The following is a 27,321-nucleotide window of genomic DNA, read 5'->3' on the forward strand; positions in this document are numbered from 1 at the left end:
GTTTGACAGTTTCTGGCCTTACATTTAAGTCTTTAATCCATTTTGAGTTTATTTTTGTATATGGTGTTAGAGAGTATCCTAATTTCATTCTTTTACATGTAGCTGTGCAGTTTTCTCAGCACCACTTACTGAAGAGGTTGTCTTTTCTCCACTGCATATTCTTGCCACCTTTAACAAAGATAAGGTGACCACAGGTGCATGGACTTATCTCTGGGCTTTCTATCCTGTTACATTGATCTCTATTTCTATTTTTGTGCCAGTACTGAACTGTCTTGATTACTATAGCTTTGTAGTTTAGTCTGAAGTCAGGGAGTCTGATTCCTCCAGCTCTGTTTTTCTTTCTCAGGATTGCTTTGGCTATTCAGGTCTTTTGTGTTTCCATACAAATTGTGATTTTTTTTTGCTTTAGTTCTGTGAAAAATGCCATTGGTAGTTTGATAGGTATTGCATTGAATCTGTAGATTGCTTTGGGTAGTAGAGTCATTTTCACAATGTTGATTCTTCCAATCCAAGAACATGATATATCTCTCCATCTGTTTGTAACATCTTTCATTTCTTTCACAGTGTCTTATAGTCTTCTGAGTACAGGTCTTTTGTCTCCTTAGGTAGGTTTATTCCTAGGTATTTTATTTTTTTGTTGCAGTGGAAAATGGGAGTGTTTCCTTAATTTCTCTTTCAGATTTTTCATCGTTAGTGTATAGGAATGCAAGAGATTTCTGTGCATTAATTTTGTATCCTGCTACTTTACCAAATTCATTGATTACCTCTTGTAGATTTCTGGTGGCATCTTTAGGATTCTCTATGTATATAGTATCATGTCATTTGCAAACAGTGACAGCTTTACTTCTTCTTTTCTTATTTGGATTCCTTTTATTCTTTTTCTTCTCTGTTTGCTGTGGCTAAAACTTCCAAAACTATGTTGAATAATAGTGGTGAGAGTGGGTGACCTTGTCTTGTTCCTGATCTTAGAGGAAATGCTTTCAGTTTTTTACCATTGAGAATGATGTTGGCTGTGGGTTTGTCATATATGGCCTTTATTATGTTGAGGTAGGTTCCCTCTATGCCTATGTTCTGGAGGGTTTTTATCATAAATGGCTGTTGAATTTTGTCGAAAGCTTTTTCTGCATCTACTGAGATTATCATATGGTTTTTATCCTTCAGTTTGATAATGAGATTGATTTGTGTATATTGAAGAATCCTTGCATTCCTGGGATAAATCCCACTTGATCATGGTGTATGAACCTTTTAATGTGCTGTTGGATTCTGTTTGCTAGTATTTTGTTGACGACTTTTGCATCTATGTTCATCAGTGATATTGGCCTGTAGTTTTCTTTCTTTGTGACATCTCTGTCTGGTTTTGGTATCAGGGTGATGATGGCTTCATAGAATGAGTTTGGGAGTGTTCCTCCCTCTGCTATATTTTGGAAGAGTTTGCAAAGGATAGGTGTTAGCTCTTCTCTAAATGTTTGATAGAATTTGCCTGTGAAGCCATCTGGTCCTGGGCTTTCGTTTGTTGGAAGATTTTTCCTTTTTTTTTTTTTTTGTAATACTCGGGCTTCTTACTGTTGTGGCCTCTGCCATTGCAGAGCACAGGTTCCGGACGCGCAGGCTCAGCAGCCATGGATCACGGGCCCAGCCGCTCTGCAGCACGTGGGATCCTCCCAGACCGGGGCACGAACCCTTGTCCCCTGTATTGGCAGGCAGACTCTCAACCACTGCACCACCAGGGAAGCCCTGTTGAAAGATTTTTAATGACAGTTTCAATTTCACTGCTTGTGATTGGTCTGTTTATATATTCTATTTTTTCCTGGTTCAGTCTCAGAAGGCTATGCTTTTCTAAGAATTTCTCCATTTCTTCCAGGTTGTCCATTTTATTGGCATCTATTTGCTTGTAGTAATCTCTCATGATGCTTTGTATTTCTGGAGTGTCAGTTCTTACTTCTCCTTTTTAATTTCTAATTCTGTTGAGTCTTCTCCCTTTTCTTCCTGATGAGTCTGGCTAACGGTTTATCAATTTTGTTTATCTTCTCAAAGAACCAGCTTTTAGTTTGGTTGATCTTTGCTATCGTTTCCTTCATTTCTTTTTCATTTATTTCTGATCTGATCTGTATGATTTCTTTCCTTCTGCTAACTTTGGGGTTTTTTTGTTCTTCTTTCTCTAATTGCTTTAGGTGTAAGGTTAGGTTCTTTATTTAAGATGTTTCTTGTTTCTTGAGGTAGGATTGTATTGCTATAAACTTGCCTCTTAGAACTGCTTTTGCTGCATCCCATAGGTTTTGGGTTGCCATGTTTTCATTGTCATTTGTTTCTATGTATTTTTTTATTTCCTCTTTGATTTCTTCAGTGATCTCTTGGTTATTTAGTAGCGTATTGTTTAGCCTCCATGTGTTTGTATTTTTTACAGTTTTTGTTTTTCCTGTAATTGATATCTAGTCTCATAGCAGTATGCTCAGAAAAGATACCTGATATGATTTCAATTTTCTTAAATTTACCAAGGCTTGATTTGTGACCCAAGATATGATCTATCCTGGAGAATGCTCCATGAGCACTTGAGAAGAAACTGTATTCTTTTGTTTTTGGATGGAATGTCCTATGAATATCAATTAAGTCCATCTTGTTTAATGTGTACTTTAAAGCTTGTGTTTCCCTATTTATTTTCATTTTGGATGATCTGCCCATTGGTGAAACTGGGGTGTTAAAAGTCCCCTACTATGATTGTGTTACTGTCGATTTCCCCTTTTATGGCTGTTAGCATTTGCCTTGTGTAGTGAGGTGCTCCCATGCTGGGTGCATAAATATTTACAATTGTTATATCTTCCTCTTGGATTGATCCCTTGATCATTATGTAGTGTCCTTCTTTGTCTCATGCAATAGTCTTTATTTTAAAGTCTATTTTGTCTGATATGAGAATTGTTACTCCAGCGTTCTTTTGATTTCCATTTGCATGGAATATCTCTTTCCATCCCCTCACTTTCAGTCTGTATGTGTCCCTAGGTCTGAAGTGTGTCTCTTGTACATAGCATATATGCGGGTCTTGTTTTTGTATCCATTCAGCCAGTCTGTGTCTTTTGGTTAGAGCATTTAATCCATTTACATTTAAGGTAATTATCGATATGTATGTTCCTGTTAGCATTTTCTTAATTGTTTTGGGTTTGTTATTGTAGGTCTTTTCCTTCTCTTGTGTTTCCTGCCTAGAGAAGTTCCTTTAGCATTTGTTGTAAAGCTTGTTTGGTGGTGCTGAATTCTCTTAGCTTTTGCTTGTCTGTAAAGGTTTTCATTTCTCTGTCAAATCTGAATGAGATCCTTGCTGGGTAGAGTGATCTTGGTTGTAGGTTTTTCATTTTCATCACTTTAAATATGTCCTGCCGCTCCCTTCTGGCTTACAGATTTTCTGCTGAAAGATCAGCTATTAACCTTATGGCGCTTCCCTTGTATGTTATTTGTTGTTTTTCCCTTGCTGCTTTTAATATTGTTTCTTTGTATTCAATTTTTGATAGTTTGATTAATATGTGTCTTGGTGTGTTTCTCCATGGATTTATCCTGTATGGGACTCTCTGCACTTCCTGGACTTGATTGACTATTTCCTTTCCCATGTTAGGGAAGTTTTCAATTATAATCTCTTCAAATATTTTCTCAGACCCTTTCTTTTTCTCTTCTTCTTCTAGGACCCCTGTAATTAGAGTGTTGGTGCATTTAATGTTGTCCCAGAGGTCCCTGAGACTGTCCTCAATTCTTTTCATTCTTTTTTCTTTATTCTGCTGTGGCAGTTATTTCCACCATTTTATCTTCCAGGTCACTTATCCATTTTCTGCTTCAGTTATTCTGCTATTGATTCCTTCTAGAGATTTTTAAATTTCATTTATTGTGTTGTTCATCATTGTTTGCTCTCTCTTTAGTTCTAGGTCCTTGTTAAACACTTCTTGTATTTTCTCCATTCTATTTCCAAGATTTTGGATCATCTTTACTATCATTACTCTGAATTCTTTTTCAGGTAAACTCCCTATATCTTATTCATTTGTTTGGTCTGGTTGGTTTTTACCTTGCTCCTTCATCTGCTGCATATTTCTGTTTTCTCATTTTGTTTAACTTACTGTGTTTGGGGTCTCCTTTTCACAGACTGCAGGTTCGTAGTTCCCGTTGTTTTTGGTGCCTGACCCCAGTGGGGGAGGTTGGTTCAGTGGCTTGTGTAGGCTTCTTGGGGGAGGGGACTGGTGTCTGTGTTCTTGGGGGTAGGGCTGGAACTTGTCTTTCTGGTGGACAGGGCCACATATGGTGGTGTGTTTTGGGGTGCCTGTGAACTGAGTATGCCTTTAGGCAGCCTGTCTGCTAATGGATGGGGTTGCGTTCCTGTCTTTCTAGTTGTTTGGCATGGGGCATCCAGCACTGGAGCTTGCTAGCCATTGAGTCAAGCTGGGTCTTAGTGTTGAGATGGAGATCTCTGGGAGAGCTCTCGCTGATTGATATTATCTGGGGCCCAGAGGTCTCTGGTGGACCAATGTCCTGAACTTGCCCTCCCACCTCAGAGGCTCAGGCCTTACACCAGGCTGGAGCACCAAGACCCTGTCAGCTACAAGGCTCAGAAGAAAAGGGAGAAGAAAAGAAAGAAAAAAAATAATAAATTTTTAAAAATTATTAAAATAAAAACGTAATAATAAAAACAAAGGGAAAAAAAGGTAAGAAAAAAAAGGAGAGCAACCAAACCAATAAACAAATCCACCAATGATAAGAAGCACTAAAAACTATACTAAGATAAACATAAAAATCAGTAACACATCAGTCACAGACACCAAACCCCAAGTCTACAGCTGCTCCCAAAGTCCACCACCTCAATTTTGGGATGATTTGTTGTCTATTCAGATATTCCACAGATACAGGGTACATCAAGTTGATTGTGGAGATTTAATCCACTGCTTCTGAGGCTGCACAGAGAAATTTCCCTTTCTCTTCTTTGTTTGCACAGGTCCTGGGGTTCAGCTTTGGTTGTGGCCCCACCTCTGCATGCAGATCACCCTCAGGCATCTGTTCCTGCCCAGACAGGAGGAGGTTAAAGCAGAGGCTGAGTAGGGGGCTCTGGCTCACTCAGGCCTGGGGGAGGGAGGGGTACAGTTGTTATACTTGGAATGTGGGGCGAGCCTGCAGTGGCAGAGGTCAGCGTGACATTCCAACAGCCTGAGGCGTGCCGTGTGTTCTCCCGGGGAAGTTGTCCCTGGATCACAGGGCCCTGGCAGTGGCGTGTTGTACAGCCTCCTAGGGGGTGTGGACAGTGACCTGTGCTTGCACACAGGCTCCTTGATGGCTACAGCAGCAGCGTTAGTGTTTCACGCCTGTCTCTGGTGTCCGCGCGGATAGCTGCGGCTTGCACCCATCTCTGGAGCTTGTTTAGGTTGTGCTCTGCCTTCTTTTCGGAAGTTTGAGGTCTTCTACCAGTGTTCAGTAGGCGTTCTGTAGGAGTTGTTCCACATGTAGATGTATTTCTGATGTATTTGTGGGGAGGAAGGTGACCTCCGCGTCTTACTCCTCCATCATCTTTGGAACATGTTTCTTTAGGCACTCATGTAACAAACATGTATTGAACACCTGTTCTGTCTCTAGTATAGTTCTAGACACATAAATGAACTTGAAAGGCGTGCCTGCTCTCATGGAGCTGATGTCCACAGCAGAGGAACAGAAAATAAACAAATCATCCAATAAACAGAAACTGGAAAATGGCGAGTGGGAGGAAAAGAGTAAAATGGGTGCTACAGCAGCCCACGGGTTCAACTTTAAAGTGTATGGTCGATAAAGGCTTCTCTAAGCAGGTGAGAGGTAAGCTGAAACCAGGATGTTGAGAAGGATCCAACCATGCCAAGTCCCAGGGGGAGAATGTGCCCGGCATAGGGAATGGCCCCTACAAAGGCCCTGGGACAGGCAGGAGTGTGGCTAGAGTACAGGAGGCCAGAGGAAGTCAAGAAGAGATGAGATCAGAGCTAGACCAGGCACATGAAATCACAGAAGATGTAACCCTGGAGCCTGACCTGGGAACTTGGGAACAGGGATTCTAGTCTTTCTGACCCTGTACCAGTCACTGAACCCCTCGATTTCCTCCACAGCTCAATTTCCTAAACTGTTAAATCAGAGTGATATCTAAACTTCATGCCAGAAATTTTAGAAATTTAGTATTCTTAAAGTGCTTTATTGGTACCAAGATAACTGGGCCATCCATCAGCCAGCTTTCACTTATCTGAGTCTCAATTCCCTCAGCTATGACAGGGGACAGCCTGAAGGGCCTAGAAGATCAAATGAGATCAAGAAAGTGAAGTACCCTCTAAATCACAAAGTCAACCCAGGGGTAGAAGAGTAGAAAGAGCATGAGGGGTCTCTGGAGGGTTCAGCTAGGCGTGCTTCCCCCTACTCTTCCCTGGAAGTTTTCTCCTGGAGAAATCTGCTTTGCCTTTTTGCTTTTTAATCTTTTAAAAACCTACATAACAATAAGAATGTCCCAGGCACCATTTTTAGTACTTTCTGTGCTTTTCTGGACTCAATCCTCAAAACAATCCTGTGAGGTAGGCATTCGTATTTCCCCTATTTCACAAATGAGGAAGTTGAGGCTTGGGTACTTTTCTTCTCTCTTGCAGTTTGCTTTCTTTACCCACCACATGTCCACAGAGTTAATCTGATCACCACCTAACAGGGAGAAGCATCTATTGCCAAGTAAGAACAGTACCCGAACTGATTTAAATAGTGGACCCTTAAATACATCCTGAGGAAAATTCATCCTCTGAGTGTGGGACAACAACTGTTTTGAGAATCAGTCCCTCAGCTGGGGAATGAAGATGAAAGTTTCCTGAGATCACCTCTCAGTCATATTCTTCAGGATGAGCAAGGAAGGAGGTACCACAATTAGATACACTTGTGTTTTTATAATTAGTCATTTTAATACAGGTCTATAAGAACATACCAGAAAATATCCTCATGAAGAAATGAAGTTTAGTATATCATATTAAAATTTTGTTATGCTGCTTTTACATGACAACTGTTTGCTTACTCAGTAAATTTTTATAGGCTTTGATCAAATTTATCAGTATTTCAGAGTATTAGCCAATGCCATAGCACCCAGGTATAAAATTTAAGGCCTCTGTAATCCAAACTTATTTGTCAAAAAAATGGGTCTACTGATGGTTCTAACAAAACAAAATAACTGCCCTACTTGAAAAATCAATTAGTGTTGAGAATATCAGAAACAGACATGTGGCAATTTTACATGTTCTAGCCTGCCTGTGACACAGATAGGTGACATTTAAGCTGTGCCAAGGTCTAGGTGAGTCAATCATTAAACCCATCAACCATGTCCGAACTCCAGAGACCCAAAACGCATAGTCTTAAAAACCAACAGGAGTGTGTCCCTTATAATTCTGAGACAGCTTTCTAGCTCTCTGCCCCTGCTGACATTTTTTAATGGATAAAATTTCAAAAGATTTGGCCTCAGAAATGATTTTTTGTGTATTTTTCTCTTAAAAAAAGAACAAAATGTTCATTCTTGCCCAACAAGCACATTTAATTTGAAGCCTCTTGGTTCTGATCAAATTTCAGGCAATTGATAAGGCATCCTGCTGGGCAATAAACCATCCAGGTCTGCAATCTGTCACCTGTCTGTCCTCTGCACAGAACCCAACCAGCTCCTTACCTAGGGCAACACTGCTCATCTCCGCCACCCCTCTAGCTCTGGAATTATGCAGAAAAGCCATCCCCGCAAGCTCAGCCATTAGTGGCTACAGCCTTTTAGGGGAACCTATTGCTTTCTATTGTTGGCCAAATGCAAAAATGTCTAAACAGAAGACATTTTTGTGTTTACCAGGAGAGTAAATCCTTAAAAATATGAAAATATAGCCAAGACCCTTATTAAGTACAATACTACCTAAATGGAGAATCAGGAAACAAGTGTGAAATTCAAATGCTCTAATTACTACTCTGGGTGAAATGCCCTTTCTAATGGCACAGAATGTGACCTTCACTGCCACATGTCCACAGAAAGTGAGGCAGACTGTTCAGGCATTCAAAAGCCTCAGACTCTCTATTTGTGTTTCCTTCCTCCACCCTGCTTTGTTACTATTCCAGAGTGGTTATGTACTGCCTGGGGCTAGCTTGTTTGGTCTGCGGCTGCAGAAACAAACAAAGCCATTTAAACCCAATGTAAAAGGTTATGAAGAGGAAGGGAAAGTTAGTAAGGTCTGAGCAAAGAGTGAAATATAGGCTTTCACACCAAAGGAAGGCTTTAAATTGAACATGACTTTAGGAAAAATCAATTTGCCTTTTCCTTTCTTGTCATAATTTTTCCCTGCAATACGACTCTTGCCAATTATTGAAGGGTGTCTCACTGCATAAACTCTTGCACAGTGCAGCTTATCCTACAGAGTAATCACATAATGCAGCATCTGTGATGTCACAATTGGTTTCCACGGTGATGGAAAAAGGAGAATAAAGAGGGGAAAAAACCCATCACACAAGTGACATGACAGTCACTTTGGTAGCAGTGGAAATGCTGCTTGTAAAACCATCCTTAGCCCCAAGGTCTTGGAGCTATCACTGAGACCACTGTGCAGTGAGTGGCAGGGGAGATGAGGGGGAGAATGTCAGCCATCGATGAGACAGGTGTCTGGTTCAGAAACATAATCTTACGTAATCATATAACAAGCATCAAGGAGAACAGCAAAAGAATCAACAAGCAAACAAGTCAAAAACTAAAATAAAAAATATAAGGAAGCAGAAGCTTTCCCCTAGTCTCAGTCACACACACCCACCCCCCCCCGCTTCTTCCTACCTGATCTGCCATCTCGCTGAATGTCCACATGGTACCATTCCCCATCGTTGGCTTTCTTCTGAGTGGCCTTCACTTTAATGGTGCCTGAGCCCATGTCAAGCAGTAGGTACAGGTTGCCATCGAGGAGTTCCACAGCAAAGAAGTCCACCTTGGTGTTCTTCTGGCTCCGAGCATCCTTCCTCTCTTGGGGCTTGCCGTGAGTGAAGAGGATCAGGCCGTTGGGCTCAGTGGTGCGAAAGTCGAAGGAGATAGAGCCCATGCGTTTGGTGTTCCATTTGGGCAAGCTGATGTAAGCCTCCGGGGTCTCAAAGTTGATGGGGTCCAGCGTGGCCACATTCTCACACTTGAATACGACCTCACCGTAGATTTTCATCTTGGTGTCCCCAATTCTGGCCAAGCGAGACAGCTCCAGACGGATGTCATTATTCTTATAAACAACCTGTCAAAAGCCAGACAAGGGCCACATGAATTAATCTTGCAAACAGTAACCATCCACCGCTCATTGGGCACCCAGGGAAAAGGCCCAAAAGGAAGCTTCAGGACACAACAGTCTGAAACAATGAGAAACACGACACAGCACTTGAAAAAGCATCTGCACAGACCTCTGAGGTGCCCACAAGCCCTGAATAAGCCCCTATATTTCCATTATATTCCTTTTGTCTGTTTCCTCCTGGCAAATTTTTTGCACTGTCAGAAAGTTAAACAATATAAGCTTGCAAGTAGAAATCAAAAGAGACTGAGTTGCACAGACACAAATACTTAGTTACAGAGATATTTACTGAACTGTCCTCAGTAAAGGACCAGGAACAACCTAAATGACCAGCAGTAACAGATGGGCACATCTTTAAAATGGAACATTATGCAGCCCTAATAAACAAGGTACTGCTCCCAGTTTTGACACAGATACTCTGAGTAACATTAAGTGAAGTTAGTAAAGGAACAGGACAGCGTGCATTATGCTATCATTGTGCAAAGGGTGTGTGTGTTGGGAAGTGTGTGTTACATGCATATATGCTTGTAAATGCATAAAACAGTTTTGGAAGGAAACACAAGAAACTATAAAATTGTCACTGGGGAGAGGATTTGTGGGATTAATATTCAGGAGAGGAGAGAGACTTACTTTTCACTCTACCCTGTTGTATTGTTTTTCTTTTTAAAGAAGATGACTGAGTGTTAAGCGCTGGTGGAGAAGGAGATCTATATTTTTTTGCACAATTGCACATGTCCTCTATATACACACAGTGAGAGAATGAAACACCCTAAAACGTTTTTTAAAAACCCATTATGACTTTCTAAACCCAGTATAATCCATATAAAAGCAGGGATTAATCTTGTTCCCCAAGATCAGAATTTCAGAAAGGTTTTGCTGTTATTAGAACTGAATTTTGATGCAGTACCCTTGGATAGGTCTTGGTCCTCTGATCTCCATGCAATGTTACATCCATACCATAATAATAAACAAGCAAAAACAGAAGGCAAAGGGGCTAGCATTTGAGTATTGGTCATGCAAACCACGTTGCTAGGTCCATCACATTGTCTTATTCAAATTCTAGATGAGGACCCCCATTTAGGTTCAAATCCCACATCCACTACTTCTAAGCTGTGTGAACTTCAAAGTTATTTAACTCACTTGGGTCTGCTTCCTCCTCTGAAAATGTGAATATAGGAGTAGACTATTTCTTAAGGATGAAATGAGTTAACACATGCAAAGCACTTAGAAATGGCACATGGTATGGGCATAAAAATCTCGGCTATTTGGGGGTGGCTGTCGTGGCTGTTAACTCATTTTATCCCTTCCACAGAGAAGTTTGTCTTATCCTCTCCATTTTTTTTTTTTTTTTTTTGCGCTATGCAGGCCTCTCACTGTTGTGGCCTCTCCCGTTGTGGAGCACAGGCTCCAGACGCGCGTGCTCAGAGGCCATGGCCCACGGGCCCAGCAGCTCCACGGCATGTAGGATCTCCCTGGACCGGGGCACGAACCCGTGTCCCCTGCAACGGCAGGCGGAGTCTCAACCACTGTGCCACCAGGGAAGCCCATCTCCATTTTTAATAAAGTAACAAGACTTAAGTGCTAAAGTCTTACAATCCATCTCAGTGATAAAAAGTTACTTGGATGAGTCACTCCAGTATATACCATTTAATCCCTAACATCCAGCTGTAGAACTGTTTCCCTTCTCCCCAACACCAGGAGAGAAGCAAGCAGAGATATTTGCCTTTTAATATCTAACTAACAACAAAGAATTAAAAATGTCTCACCTACTAGATGACCTTTACCATGGGTGTAACCATAGTCAATAACACTGAAAATAGTAACAATCTTAATATTTACTGAGCACCTACTACCAGTCACTGTGCTAAGGATCTGAAGCCTAGCATCCCATTAGATCCTGACAACACCCATCTGAGATACCTGCCATCATTCCCCCATTTTACAGATGCAGAAACAGACATGGAGAGTAGTTAAGGAACCAGCCCATGGTCATACGGCTGGTAACTGGCAGAGCAGGACTTGAACCCAGAGAGTTAGGCTCTGGAGTCCATGTGCTTTACCACTTGTGGACACTCAGAACAACAGTTACTACCAGCACCCATGAAGCTCATCTTTAATAATACATAGAAAATCATGCATATTCATCTTCCCAATTCAAAAGCTAAATTTCTCATCTTAGCTCTACTGGACTGACCATGTGCAAAGGGGAAAAACTGCAAGATCCTTAGGCAAACACTCAAGTGACTAAATGAGAAAACAGACAATAAAAGTTTAATGACCGGCAGCTTCTCCCTTCGACCTCCCACTCCCCAACATGTGAGATCTCTCTGTCATAACCAAACTTCAACTTTCTCTGAATCTGGGTTAAATGCCTACAACCAGAGCTCTTATAAAGGTTAATTATTAATGTAGAACAACAGCTCATCCCAAAGGGACAGACTAAGGCTTGGCTTCATTGAACTTTAAGTGAAGAAAGAGCTCAAACATCCCTACAGGAGGCAGGAGGATAAAAAGAAAAAGAACTTTTAAAAGGATGCAGCATCTTATGAGGAGGAACTCTTCTGTGAAATGGGTATATGTCCAAGACTGGGACACACAGTGAATAACTACAGTGCAGATTTCTGCAGAGACAGACAAGAGAATCCGGGCCAGAAACTGCCAAAGACTTCTCTCAGAAGCTATTTGAAAATGAGCTCTGGGGGCCCGGAGGAAGATGGCGGAAGAGTAAGACGCGGAGATCACCTTCTTCCCCACAGATACATCAGAAATTCATCTACACGTGGAACAACTCCTACAGAACACCTACTGAACGCTGACAGAAGACCTCAGACCCCCCAAAAGGCAAGAAACTCCCCACATACCTGGGTAGGGCAAAAGAAAAAAAGAATAAACAGAGACAATAGGATAGGGACAGGACCTGCACCAGTGGGAGGGAGCCATGAAGGAGGGAAGGTTTCTACACACTAGAAGCCCCTATCGCGGGCGGAGACTGCAGGTGGCGGAGGGGGAAAGCTTCGGAGTAGCGGAGGAGAGCACAGCAACAGGGGTGCGGAGGGCAAAGCGGAGAGATTCTGGCACAGAGGACCGGTGCCCTCAGGCACACACCAGCCCGAGAGGCTTGTCTGTTCGGCCGCCGGGGCGGGCGGGGCTGGGAGCTGAGGCTCGGGTATCGGCTTTCAGTCGGAGCGCAGGGAGAGGACTGGGGCTGGCGGCAGGAAGAGAGCCTGAAGGGGTTAGTGCACCACGGCTAGCCCGGAGGGAGTCCGGGGAAAGGGTCTGGAGCTGCCGAAGAGGCAAGAGACTTTTTTCCCTTTTGTTTCCTGGTGCGAGAGGAGAGGGCATTAAGAGGGCTGCTTGGGGAAGCGCCGGAGACAGGCGCGAGCCGCGGGTAAGGCGCGGACCTCGGTGACGGGCGTGGGACGCCGCCGCCGCCGCCAGGCCTGTGTGCGAGCGCGGGTCACTGTCCGCCCCGCCTTCTGGGGGGCCTGTGCACCCCACCACTGCCGGGGTCCCGGGACCCGGGGACGGCTTTCCCGGGAAAGCGCACGGAGCGCCACGGGCTGCTGCAACGTCAGGCCGGCCTCTGCCGCCGCAGGCCCGCCCCACACTGCGCGCCCCTCCCTCCCCTCTGCATGAGTGAGCCAGAGCCCCCGAATCAGCGACTCCTTTAAACCCGTCCTGTCTGAGCGAAGAACGGACGCCCTCCAGGGACCTACGCGCAGAGGCGGGGCCAGGTCCAAGGCTGAGACCCGGGAGCTTTGAGAGCAGAGACAGGGAAATCTCTCTGTGCAGCCTCGGAGGCAGCGGATTAAAGCTCCACGGTCCATTTAATGTGCCCTGCGTCTGTGGAGTGCATGAATGGACAGCGAATCATCCCAAATTGAGGAAGTGGACTTTGAGGACAAGATTTAAGACTTTCCCCCCTTTTTCCTCTTTTTACAACGAATTATCCCAAATTAAGGAGGTGGATTTAGAGAGCAAGATTTCAGACTTCTTGCCCTTTTCCTCTTTTTACAACGAATTATCCCAAATTGAGGAGGTGGGCTTGGAGAGCAAGATTTTTGATTTTTCCCCCTGCTCTCTTTTTGTGAATGTGTATCTGTAATCTTCTGTGTAAGATTCTCTCTGTATAGCTTTGCTTCCACCATATGTCCCAGGGTTCTATTGGTGGATGAAAGGCTCTTGGTGCTGCAGCCAGGAGTCAGTGCTGTGCCTCTGAAGTGGGAGAGCCAACTTCAGGACACGGGTCCACAAGAGATCTCCCAGCTCCACACAATATCAAGCAGCGAAAATCTCCCAGAGATCTCCATCTCAACACCAGCACCCAGCTTCAGTCAACGACCAGCAAGCTACAGTGCTGGTCACCCTATGCCAAGCAACTAGCAAGGCAGGAACACAACACCACCCATTAGCAGAGAGGTTACCTAAAAATATAATAAGGCCATAGGCACCCCAAAACACACCACCAGACGTGGACCTGTCCACCAGAAAGACAAGATCGAGCCTCAACCACCAGAACACAGGCATTAGTCCCCCCCACCAGGAAGCCTACACAACCTACTGAAACAACCTTAGCCACTGGGGACAGACACCAAAAACAACGGGAACTACGAATCTGCAGCCTGCAAAAAGGAGACCCCAAACACAGTAACATAAGCAAAATGAGAAGACAGAAAAACTCACAGCAGGTGAAGGAGCAAGATAAAAACTTACCAGACCTAACAAATGAAGAGGTAATAGGCAGTCTACCTGAAAAAGAATTCAGAATAATGATAGTAAAGCTGATCCAAGATTCTATTTCCAAGATCCATAATCTTGGAAATAGAATAGACAAAATGCAAGAAACAGTTAACAAGGACCTAGAAGAACTAAAGATGAATCAAGCATCGATTAAAAACACAATAAATGAAGTGAAAAATACTCTAGATGGGATCAATAGCAGAATAACTGAGGCAGAAGAACGGATAAGTGAGGTGGAAGATAAAATAGTGGAAATAACTGCTGCACAGCAAAATAAAGAAAAAAGAATGAAAAGAACAGAGGACAGTCTCAGAGACCTCTGGGACAACATTAAACGCACCAACATTCGAATTATAGGGGTTCCAGAAGAAGAAGAGAAAAAGAAAGGGACTGAGAAAATATTTGAAGAGATTATAGTTGAAAACTTCCCCAATATGGGAAAGGAAATAGTTAATCAAGTCCAGGAGGCACAGAGAGTCCCATACAGAATAAATCCAAGGAGAAATACGCCAAGACACATATTAATCAAACTGTCAAAAATTAAACACAAAGAAAACATATTGAAAGCAGCAAGGGAAAAAAAACAAATAACACACAAGGGAATCCCCATCAGGTTAACAGCTGATCTCTCAGCAGAAACTCTACAAGCCAGAAGGGAGTGGCAGGACATAATTAAAGTGATGAAGGAGAAAAACCTGCAACCAAGATTACTCTACTCAGCAAGGATCTCATTCAGATTTGATGGAGAAATTAAAACCTTTACAGATAAGCAAAAGCTGAGAGAGTTCAGCACCACCAAACCAGCTTTACAACAAATGCTAAAGGAACTTCTCTAGGCAAGAAACACAACAGAAGGAATATACCTACAATAACGAACCCAAAACAATTAAGGAAATGGGAATAGGAACATACATATCAATAATTACCTTAAATGTAAATGGACTAAATGCTCCCACCAAAAGACACAGAGTGGCTGAATGGATACAAAAACAAGACCCATATATATGCTGTCTACAAGAGACCCACTTCAGACCTAGAGACACATACAGATTGAAAGTAAGGGGATGGAAAAAGATATTCCATGCAAATGGAAATCAAAAGAAAGCTGGAGTAGCAATTCTTATATCAGACAAAATAGACTTTAAAATAAAGACTATTAGAAGAGACAAAGAAGGACACTACATAACGATAAAGGGATCAATCCAAGAAGAAGATGTAACAATTGTAAATATTTATGCACCCAACATAGGAGCACCTCAATACATAAGGCAAATACTAACAGCCATAAAAGGGGAAATCGACAGTAACACAATCATAGTAGGGGACTTTAACACCCCACTTTCACCAATGGACAGATCATCCAAAATGAAAATAAATAAGGAAACACAAGCTTTAAATGATACATTAAACAAGATGGACTTAGTTGATATTTATAGGACATTCCATCCAAAAACAGCAGAATACACATTTTTCTCAAGTGCTCATGGAACATTCTCCAGGATAGATCATATCTTGGGTCACAAATCAAGCCTTGGTAAATTTAAGAAAATTGAAATTGTATCAAGTATCTTTTCCGACCACAATGCTATGAGACTAGACATCAATTACAGGAAAAGATCTGTAAAAAATACAAACACATGGAGGCTAAACAATACACTACTCAATAACGAAGTGATCACTGAAGAAATCAAAGAGGAAATTAAAAAATACCTAGAAACAAATGACAATGGAGACACGACGACGCAAAACCTATGGGACGCAGCAAAAGCAGTTCTAAGGGGGAAGTTTATAGCAATACAATCCCACCTTAAGAAACAGGAAACATTTCGAGTAAACAACCTGACCCTGCACCTAAAGCAATTAGAGAAAGAAGAACAAAAAAACCCCAAAGTTAGCAGAAGGAAAGAAATCATAAAGATCAGATCAGAAATAAATGAAAACGAAATGAAGGAAACGATAGCAAAGATCAACCAAACTAAAAGCTGGTTCTTTGAGAAGATAAACAAAATTGACAAACCATTGGCCAGACTCATCAAGAAAAGAAGGGAGAAGACTCAAATCAATAGAATTAGAAATGAAAAAGGAGAAGTAACAACTGACACTGCAGAAATACAAAAGATCATGAGAGATTACTATAAGCAACTCTATGCCAATAAAATGGACAACCTGGAAGAAATGGACAAATTCTTAGAAATGCACAACCTGCCAAGACTGACTCAGGAAGAAATAGAAAATATGAATAGACCAATCACAAGCACTGAAATTGAAACTGTGATTAAAAATCTTCCATCAAACAAAAGCCCAGGACCAGATGGCTTCACAGGCGAATTCTATCAAACATTTAGAGAAGAGCTAACACCCATCCTTCTCAAACTCTTCCAAACAATATCAGAGGAAGGAACACTCCTAAACTCATTCTACGAGGCCACCATCACCTTGATACCAAAACCAGGCAAGGATGTCACAAAGAAAGAAAACTACAGGCCAATATCACTGATGAACATAGATGCAAAAATCCTCAACAAAATACTAGCAAACAGAATCCAACAGCACATTAAAAGGATCATACACCATGATCAAGTGGGGTTTATTCCAGGAATGCAGGGATTCTTCAATATATGCAAATCAATCAATGTGATACACCATATTAACAAGTTGAAGGAGAAAAACCATATGATCATCTCAATAGATGCAGAGAAAGCTTTCGACAAAATTCAACACCCATTTATGATAAAAACCCTGCAGAAAGTAGGCATAGAGGGAACTTTCCTCAACATAATAAAGGCCATATATGACAAACCCACAGCCAACATTGTCCTTAATGGTGAAAAACTGAAACCATTTCCACTAAGATCAGGAACAAGACAAGGCTGCCCACTCTCACCACTCTTATTCAACATAGTTTTGGAAGTTTTAGCCACAGCAATCAGAGAAGAAAAGGAAATAAAAGGAATCCAAATTGGAAAAGAAGAAGTAAAGCTGTCACTGTTTGCAGATGACATGATACTATACATAGAGAATCCTAAAGATGCTACCGAAAAACTACTAGAGCTAATCAATGAATTTGGTAAAGTAGCAGGATACAAAATTAATGTACAGAAATCTCTGGCATTCCTGTACACTAATGATGAAAAATCTGAAAATGAAATCAAGAAAACACTCCCATTTACCATTGCAACAAAAAGAATAAAATACCTAGGAATAAACCTACCTAAGGAGACAAAAGACCTGTATGCAGAAAATTATAAGACACTGATGAAAGAAATTAAAGATGATACAAATAGATGGAGAGATATACCATGCTCCTGGATTGGAAGAATCAATATTGTGAAAATGACTCTACTACCCAAAGCAATCTACAGATTCAATGCAATCCCTATCAAACTACCACTGGCATTTTTCACAGAACTAGAACAAAAAATTTCAAAATTTGTTTGGAAAAACAAAAGACCCCGAATAGCCAAAGCAATCTTGAGAACGAAAAACGGAGCTGGAGGAATCAGGCTCCCTGACTTCAGACTATACTACAAAGCTACAGTAATTAAGACAGTGTGGTACTGGCATAAAAACAGAAAGATAGATCAGTGGATCAGGATAGAAAGCCCAAAGATAAACTCACGCACATATGGCCAACTTATCTTTGATAAAGGAGGCAGGAATGTACAGTGGAGAAAGGACAGCCTCTTCAATAAGTGGTGCTGGGAAAACTGGACAGGGACATGTAAAAGTTTGAGATTAGATCATTCCCTAACACCATACACAAAAATAAGCTCAAAATGGATTAAAGACTTAAATGTAAGGCCAGAAACTATCAAACTCTTAGAGGAAAACATAGGTAGAACACTCTATGACATAAATCACAGCAAGATCCTTTTGGACCCACCTCCTAGAGAAATGGAAATAAAAACAAAGATAAACAAATGGGACCTAATGAAACTTCAAAGCTTTTGCACAGCAAAGGAAACCATAAACAAGACAAAAAGACAACCCTCAGAATGGGTGAAAATATTTGCAAATGAAGCAACTGACAAAGGATTAATCTCCAAAATTTATAAACAGCTCATGCAGCTCAATAGCAAAAATACAAACAACCCAATCCAAAAATGGGCAGAAGACTTAAATAGGCATTTCTCCAAAGAAGATATACAGACTGCCAACAAACACATGAAAGAATGCTCAACATCATTAATCATTAGAGAAATGCAAATCAAAACTACAATGAGATATCATCTCACACCAGTCAGAATGGCCATCATCAAGAAATCTAGAAACAATAAATGCTGGCGAGGGTGTGGAGAAAAGGGAACACTCTTGCACTGCTGGTGGGAATGTGAATTGGTACAGCCACTATGGAGAACAGTATGGAGGTTCCTTAAAAAACTAAAAATAGAACTACCATATGACCCAGCAATCCCACTACTAGGCATATACCCTGAGAAAACCATAATTCAAAAAGAGGCATGTACCAAAATGTTCATTGCAGCTCTATTCACAGTAGCCCGGAGCTGGAAACAACCTAAGTGTCCATCATCGGATGAATGGATAAAGAAGATGTGGCACATATATACAATGGAATATTACTCAGCCATAAAAAGAAACGAAACTGAGCTATTTGTAATGAGGTGGATAGACCTAGAGTCTGTCATACAGAGTGAAGTAAGTCAGAAAGAGAAAGACAAATACCGTATGCTAACACATATATACGGAATTAAAAAAAAAAATGTCATGAAGAACCTAGGGGTAAAACGGGAATAAAGACACAGACCTACTTGAGAATGGACTTGAGGATATGGGGAGGGGGAAGGGTAAGCTGTGACAAAGCGAAAGAGAGGCATGGACATACATACACTACCAAACGTAAGGTAGATAGATAGTGGGAAGCAGCCGCAGAGCACTGGGAGATCAGCTGGGTGCTTTGTGACCGCCTGGAGGGGTGGGATGGGGAGGGTGGGAGGGAGGGAGATGCATGAGGGAAGGGATGTGGAAACAGATGTATATGTATGACTGATTCACTTTGTTATAAAGCAGAAACTAATAAAAAAAATTTAAAAAAAAAGAAAAGAAAATGAGCTCTCTATCTACTCCATGGCCCTGAAATTACTTGTCTATTTATACGCAGTTTCCACACCTTTCCCACTGACGGCTGAGTAACCTCTTTTTTTTTTTTTTTTTTTTGTGGTATGGGCCTCTCACTGTTGTGGCCTCTCCCGTTGTGGAGCACAGGCTCTGGACGCACAGGCTCAGCGGCCATGGCTCACGGGCCCAGCCGCCCTGTGGCATGTGGGATCTTCCCGGACCAGGGCACGAACCCGCGTTCCCTGCATCAGCAGGCGGACTCTCAACCACTGCACCACCAGGGAAGCCCTGTCTCCCTAATCTTTGATACAGAGGCACATAGGAACAATACCAGGAGTAAGGCAAGCCATGACAACACGAACAATACAATGAAAACAGCTACCACCTATTGAGAGCCTACTATGTGCCAGACACTTCATAAAAACTCGAATGTATATCATCCAAATTAAGGAAGTGAAATAGGTAGCATTAGCATCATTTTGCAAAAAGGAAGCTCAGAGGTGATAGGTACTTGCCCAAGATCATATAACCCCTTTAAGGGCACAACCAGGACTTGAACCCAGATCTCTCTGACTGCATGGGGGCAAAGCCATCCTCCAGAGGTGGCAATTTCTAAGCTCTCCGGTAGCACATGCCTACCCACAAAGCAGAAACCTCTTAAGTCACACACATAAAACACACCGAGCTCCATGCAGAGGTGCTAAGCCCTTCAAACCTGGTCTCTCCTCTCTATCGGATCCCTACTCCTCCCCACTCCAAGGCAACTTGGAGGCCTCTGTGTGAACTCAGGATTAGAACTTCTACATACGTGCTCACCTTGTAGGTTTCCCAGCCTACAGTGCCTTCCTCTGGTCTCCAGCCTCTGATGGTGCCCCTTCACCAGGATCTACATCCAAACCCATTCCAGGCCCTCTCTGACGACTCTGGTTCTTACTGATGCCCACCCACCATTTGATAAACTTAGAATTCTTACATTGCCTGCTTGTGATGAAGCTGTCTGCCTTACTGGCCAAACCACTAAGCCTGATGGGAAAAGGAGAAGCTGTTCTAATCTACAAGATGTGCTTTTTCATGTTAAACTCTTCCATGGTGCTCGAGGCCTATAGCAGGTTCATGAGAGTGAATCTAAGGGGTACAGACAGTCCCAGTTCACAGGAGTATTTTTCTCCCTCTTCCATCTTATCCCAGGCCACCCTGTTCTCAGCTTTCTGAGAACATTATGTCCACAAATTCTGCTGTAAATGCCACATTCCTATGCACTTCAGCAAGAGATCTGGAAGGAATGGGGGAGTGTGTGTGCCCCGCAGTGTCCAGATGCCCTCTTGGTACTGTTTCTCCTGTCCAGGAAGAGAAGGTTTACCATGTGGCCTTTCCTTTCTCTTGTTTTTAAAGCACCTTTAATCCTCTATGTGTCTACACACAGGGCAATTTCAAAAAAAACCCACCAGATCGGCTTATGGGACCATGATTTATAGGCCTGTGACTTGACGTCTGAGCACCTGATCCAGGTCAGTGGAGGATATCTGAAGTCAGGACACTGGGGGACATTCTCTGGAGTATCTAGGCCAGATGAAACAGAACGGTGGCAAAAAGCCAGTGTCAGGGGGCCTTGATGTGGAACAGTGTTGACAACAAATCCCAGTAAAGCCTTTCAACTTTATACCTATGTGTGGAGCAGTTTACATACAACAAGCAAAAGACAAAGATTTGTTCTCCACCCCAACTTAATCCTTCAACAATAGATAATAACAAAATGAGTTTATTCTCTTCAGCTTACAGGATGGTGCAGCTTTTAGATAAATTGGGGTGGGAGGGGCTAATCTTCTTAACATGTGACATTCCTACTCAGGGTAAATAAATAAGAAGCCCTGTGAAAGAATCTTGCTTCTGGGGTTGCCACAGAATCACACATCCTACTTTCTCTCCACCACTTCCCCTCCGTCCTTCAGGCAACTGAGGACTCTGGTCGGCTGTGATTTTCTTTCCTGTGAATTATCTGCTCCACTCATTTGTCACTCAAAACACTCAGCCTTGTTATCTTTGAATAAGCACAGGTCTTATCTTTTAAGCAAACCTCAAACACCTTATTAGCAAAAAATACACATTACAGCTTTTAAAATCTGAAACAGCACCTAGTTGTACAGGTGCTTAATAAATACTCGTATCTTCATTAAATTAGATGTTGGGCTCAAGTGGCAGCACAGGTTAGTGGTTAAGATCACGGACTTCACAGCCACCCTAAGTGGGGTCTGAGTCCTGTTCCCCACTTTGGACAACAGTTAAGGTGCCTCAGCCTCAGGTTCTTCACCTGTAGACTATAGGTAACAAGTCTCACTTCACAGGGTTTTAAGAAATAAATGAGATAATATGATCATATATAAAAGTACATTAGCAGTTCCTGGCACTTCATAAGCATTCAATAAATGGTAGTTATCACGATTAATTTTGTTATTCTATTTGAGAAGCCATAACTAGATCACCAGACAGGATAGCCTGGCATGGAGTCATTAGAATGGAAAGATTGCCTCAGAGGCTAAGTTTGAACCCAGCTGTCAGCTCAAGAGACTGGTGACAGACTCTGGATTTAACAAATTCTGAAGTTAAAATAAGAATTGAAAATTATATACTTGCCTAATGTGGCATTTATAATATGTGAAAATGCCTAATGGTAGCTATTCTGTCTCTCACACACACACCATGCACTTGCACAGATTTAGGATTCATTAGCATTAACATCATTATCTATCACAGTGTTCCACTGACCAAATTCCAACAGTGAAGTTCAAACACAAATGGGGCAGCAGATGGTCCTCCTAGCTTCCAAAGTCAGAAGAAGCTAATATTTGGCATGGCTGGGGCCACGTCTACATCTCTGGTCTTTCTAACAGGGATCAGGAAACTAACTCATAGCCTGATGAGCTACAGCTGACATCCAACCTGGGGCCCAGAGTCCCTACTGCTGCATAGCAGGGACACCACCCTTTTCATGCTTTATATTCTGTTCACAGTGGTCAGGATCTGCCAAAGATAAAAATGAAGCACCAGAAATAGAAAATGGGAATTGAGTTTCAGACTTGCAAGGCAGGAGCCAAAAAATGTCTAAGTTCTAGGGTTCAAAATAAAGGCCAAAAAGACTCCAGATAAAGTTGAAACCAGGAGTAGAAATGTTGGCAATTAATTAAATTTTTAAAAGGCTGTGTGATCCAACACTCTGTGGGTCAAACAAAACATATCCAAAAGCTGGATCTCACCAAAGACTACCAGTTTATACTTTCTGATCTATGGTTTAATTTGTAAGAAAGCAGTAGGCAAAGATAAAAGGGACAGAAAGCAAGCAGGAGTAGTAGGAACAATCCAGACAAACTTAAGAACTGAAGTTGAACCAGCCAAGTCCTCAGTCCCTTCCTCATTTAAAAAAAAATAAAGAAAGCCATCTGTCACCTGGCCATGCAAGCAGTCCAGAGAGAGAGAGCACACGAGTAAGCACTATGGACCAGTCAGTTACTCTAACCTCATAAACCCAGGGCGATGGGTGCCAGCCCAAGAGCCTCACTAATGATGCAAGTCATTATCACTTACACTCAAGACCTCAAAACTTAGACAAACATTTATTTTGATGGATTATTTGTGAGAAAGCAATGATCAGGTAAGTTTGTGCTCAATTACAGACAGAAACACTAAGAAGTTTAAGACTTCCAACTTTTGGCATCATGAAGGCCTCAATTTTATTCTTCTAAAGAAGAACTTTCTTAGGACTTTTATTCAGCTAAAAAGGCTGATTAAGAACATATGTCTATGTATCCTGTAGAAAAAATTTTCAGCCAATTCAATTTGTGGGGTATTTAGGATACATCTGTCAAGGTTCAGTCTGTCACAGGAGATAAGATGTGCCAGTTCAGGCTGCATCATCCTCACAGAGCCTGCTAAGTTTTTCCTAAATTAATGAACCACAGACTTGGCATAACCAGAACCAGGCAAACAAATAAGACATGAATGCGCATGTATGGGCCATAGTTCTCCAAGACCGGACTTAACGAATACTGAAAAAGTTTCCAGATAATTTAGAGAAGTTTTCCAGTTGATCCTTTTAGCCACACCTAGATAGAAAACTCTCCCACCTCTTGGAGCCATATGGGCAAATACATTTCTCTACTCTTCCTTCCTAGATGATGGAATTCATTGTGAATTGATGTAATTCTATTCTACTCCCTTTCTCATTAAACCCAGATGAAGCCTCAGAATTCTCAAGGTAGTGCTCTATGAAGTTACCACCAATCCCAGAGCTGGAACTTGAGGTGAATCTTATCTCCACTCTGTCTATCCTGTAACACAAAAGCCAACTTAATGTAAATTAAGAATATTAGGAGACCTTCAAGATGGTGGAAGAGCAAGACGTGGAGATCACCTTCCTCCCCACAAATACATCAGAAATACATCTACACGTGGAACAACTCCTACAGAACACCTACTGAACGCTGGCAGAAGACCTCAGACCTCCCAAAAGGCAAGAATCTCCCCCACGTACCTGGGTAGGGCAAAAGAAACAAGAATAAACGGAGACAAAGAATAGGGAAGGGTCCTGAACCTGTGGGAGGGAGCCCTGAAGGAGGAAAGGTTTCCACACACTAGGAAGCCCCTTCGCGGGTGGACACTCCGGGTGGTGGAAGAGGGAAGCTTCGGAGCCGCGGAAGAGAGCGCAGCCACAGGGGTGCGGAGGGCAAAGCAGAGAGATTCCCGCACAAAGGATCGGTGCCAACCAGCACTCACCAGCCCGAGAGGCTTGTCTGCTCACCCTCCGGGGTGGGCGGGGCTGGGAGCTGAGGCTCGGGCTTCGGTGGGAGCGCAGGGAGAGGACTGGGGTTGGCGGCGTGAACACAGCCTGAAGGGGTTAGTGCGCCACGGCTAGCCAGGAGGGAGTCCGGGAAAAAGTCTGGACCTGCCGAAGAGGCAAGAGACCATTGTTTCAGGGTGCGCCAGGAGAGAGGATTCAGAGCGCTGCCAAAAAGAGCTCCAGAGACAGACGCGAGCCACGGCTATCAGCTCAGACCCCAGAGATGGGCATGAGATGCTAAGGCTGCTGCTGCCGCCACCAAGAAGCCTGTGTGCAAGCACAGGTCACTATCCACACCGTCCCTCCCGGGAGCCTTTGCAGCCCGCCACTGCCAGGATCCTGGGATCCAGGGACAACTTCCCCAGGAGAGCGCACGGCGCGCCTCAGGTTGGTGCAACGTCACACCTGCCTCTGCCGCCGCAGGGTTGCCCCACACTCTGTACCCCTCCCTCCCCCGAGCCTGAGTGAGCCAGAGCCCCCGAAACAGTGGCTCCTTTAACCCCGTCCTGTCTGAACGAAGAACAGATGCCCTCAGGCGACCTACATGCAGAGGCGGGGCCAAATCCAAAGCTGAGCCACGAGAGCTGTGCGAACAAAGGAGAGAAAGGGAAATCTCTCCCAGCAGCCTCAGGAGCAGCGGATTAAATCTCCACAATCAATCTGATGTACCCTGAATCTGTGGAATACCTGAACAGACAACGAATCATCCCAAATGGAGGAGGTGGGCTTTGGGAGCAATGATATATATTTTTTTTTCCTTTTTCTCTTTTTCCGTGTAGCTGACAGGGTCTTGGTGCTCCGGCCGGGTGTCAGTCCTGTGGCTCTGAGTTGGGAAGCTGAGTTCAGGACATTGGCCAACCAGAGACCTCCCGGCTCCATGTCATATCAAATGGTGAAAGCTCTCCCACACATCTCCATCTCAACACTAAGACCCAGCTCCACTCAATGACCAGCAAACTACAGTGCTGGACAATCTATGCCAAACAACTAGCAAGACGGGAACACAACTCCACCCATTAGCAGAGAAGCTGCCTAAAATCATAATAAGGTCACAGACACCCCAAAACACACCACTTCCCTAACATGGGAAAGGAAAGAGTCAATCAAGTCCAAGAAGCACAGAGTCCCATACAGGACAAATCCAAGGGGAAACATGCCAAGACACAAATTAATCAAACTATCAAAAATTGAATACAAAGAAAAAATATTAAAAGCAGCAAGGGAAAAACAACAAATAACATATAAGGGAATCCCCATAAGGTTAACAACTGATCTTTCAGCAGAAAATCTGCAAGCCAGAAGGGAGTGGAAGGACATATTTAAAGTGATGAAAGGAGAAAACCTACAACCAAGATTACTTGACCCAGCAAGGATCTCATTCAGATTCGACAGAGAAATGAAAACCTTTACAGACAAGCAAAAGCTAAGAGAATTCAGCACCACCAAACCAGCTTTACAACAAATGTTAAAGGAACTTCTCTAGGCAGGAAACACAAGAGAAGGAAAAGACCTACAATAACAAACCCAAAACAATAAAGAAAATGCTAACAGGAACATATATATCGATAATTACCTTAAAGGTAAATGGATTAAATGCTCCAACCAAAAGACACAAATTGGCTGAATGGATACAAAAACAAGACCCATATATATGCTGTCTACAAGAGACGAACTTCAGACTTAGGGACACAACAGACTGAAAGTGAGGGGATGGAAAAAGATATTCCATGCCAATGGAAATCAAAAGAAAGCTGGAGTAGCAATACTCATATCAGACAAAATAGACTTTAAAATAAAGACTATTACAAGAGACAAAGAAGGATGCCACATAATGATCAAGGGATCAATCCAAGAGGAAGACATAACAATTGTAAATATTTATGCACCCAACATAGGAGCACCTCAATACATAAGGCAGATGATAACAGCCAGCCATAAAAGTAGAAACCGACAGTAACACAATCATAGTAGGGGACTTTAACACCCCACTTTCACCAATGGACAGATCATCCAAAATGAAAATAAATAAGGAAACAGAAGCTTTAAATAATACATTAAACAAGATGGACTTAATTGATATTCATAGGACAGTCCTTCCAAAAACAACAGAATACATTTTCTCCTCAACTGCTCATGGAACATTCTCCAGGATAGATCTCATCTTGGGTCACAAATCAAGCCTTGGTAAATTTACTAAAATTGAAATCGTATCAAGTATCTTTTCCAGTCACAATGTTATGAGACTACATATCAATTACAGGAAAAAGAAACTGTAAAGAATACAAACACATGGAAGCTAAACAAAACTCTACTAAATAACCAAGAGCTCACTGAAGAAATCAAAGAGGAAATCAAAAAATACATAGAAACAAATGACAATGAAAACACGATGAGCCAAAACCTATGGGATGCAGCAAAAGGAGTTCTAAGAGGGAAGTTTATACCAATACAAGCCTATCTTGAGAAACAGGAAACATCTCAAATAAACAACCTAACCTGACACCTAAAGCAATTAGAGAAAGAAGAACAAAAAAAAACCCAAAATTAACAGAAGGAAAGAAATCAAAAAGATCAGATCAGAAATAAATGAAAAAGAAATGAAGGAAACAATAGCAAAGATCAAGAAAACTAAAAGCTGGTTCTTTGAAAAGATAAACAAAATTAATAAACCATTAGCCAAACTCATCAATAAAAAAAGGAAGAAGACACAAATCAACAGAATTAGAAATGAAAAAGGAGAAATAACAACTGACACTGAAGAAATACAAAGCATCATGAGAGATTACTACAAGCAACTCTATGCCAATAAAATGGACAACCTGGAAGAAATGGACAAATTCTTAGAAAAGCACAACCTTCCGAGACTGAACCAGGAAGAAACAGAAAATATAAATAGACCAATCACAAGCACTGAAATTGAAACTGTGATTAAAAATCTTCCAACAAACAAAAGCCCAGGACCAGATGGCTTCACAGGCGAATTCTATCAAACATTTAGAGAAGAGCTAACACCTATCCTTCTCAAGCTCTTCCAAGATACAGCAGAGGGAGGAACACTCCTAAACTCATTCTATGAGGCCACCATCACCCTGATACCAAATTCAGACAAAGATGTCACAAAGAAAGAAAACTACAGGCCAATTCACAGATGAACATAGATGCAAACATCCTCAACAAAATACTATCAGACAGAATCCAACAGCACATTAAAAGGATCATACACCATGATCAAGTGGGGTGTATCCCAGGAATGCAAGGATTCTTCAATATATGCAAATCAATCAACGTGACACACCATATTAACAAACTGAAGGAGAAAAACCATATGATCATCTCAGTAGATGCAGAAAAGGCTTTTGACATTATTCAGCACCTATTTATGATAAA

General features: G+C 42.2%; 1 protein-coding gene across 5 annotated transcripts in view; it reads right to left on the reverse strand.

Annotated features, from left to right (window-relative positions):
- NRXN3 (neurexin 3) overlaps positions 1-27,321 on the reverse strand; it is a 1,648,921-nt gene that overhangs the window by 1,162,242 nt on the left and 459,358 nt on the right. For all 5 annotated transcript variants that reach the window (XM_060097971.1, XM_060097970.1, XM_060097973.1 and 2 more), the window contains one exon: positions 8,798-9,236. In XM_060097971.1, coding sequence (XP_059953954.1) covers positions 8,798-9,236 — 439 coding nt within the window. The remainder of the gene's footprint in view (positions 1-8,797; positions 9,237-27,321) is intronic.

This window comes from Mesoplodon densirostris, chromosome 4 (assembly GCF_025265405.1).
Source record: "Mesoplodon densirostris isolate mMesDen1 chromosome 4, mMesDen1 primary haplotype, whole genome shotgun sequence".
Taxonomy (NCBI): Eukaryota; Metazoa; Chordata; class Mammalia; order Artiodactyla; family Ziphiidae; genus Mesoplodon; species Mesoplodon densirostris.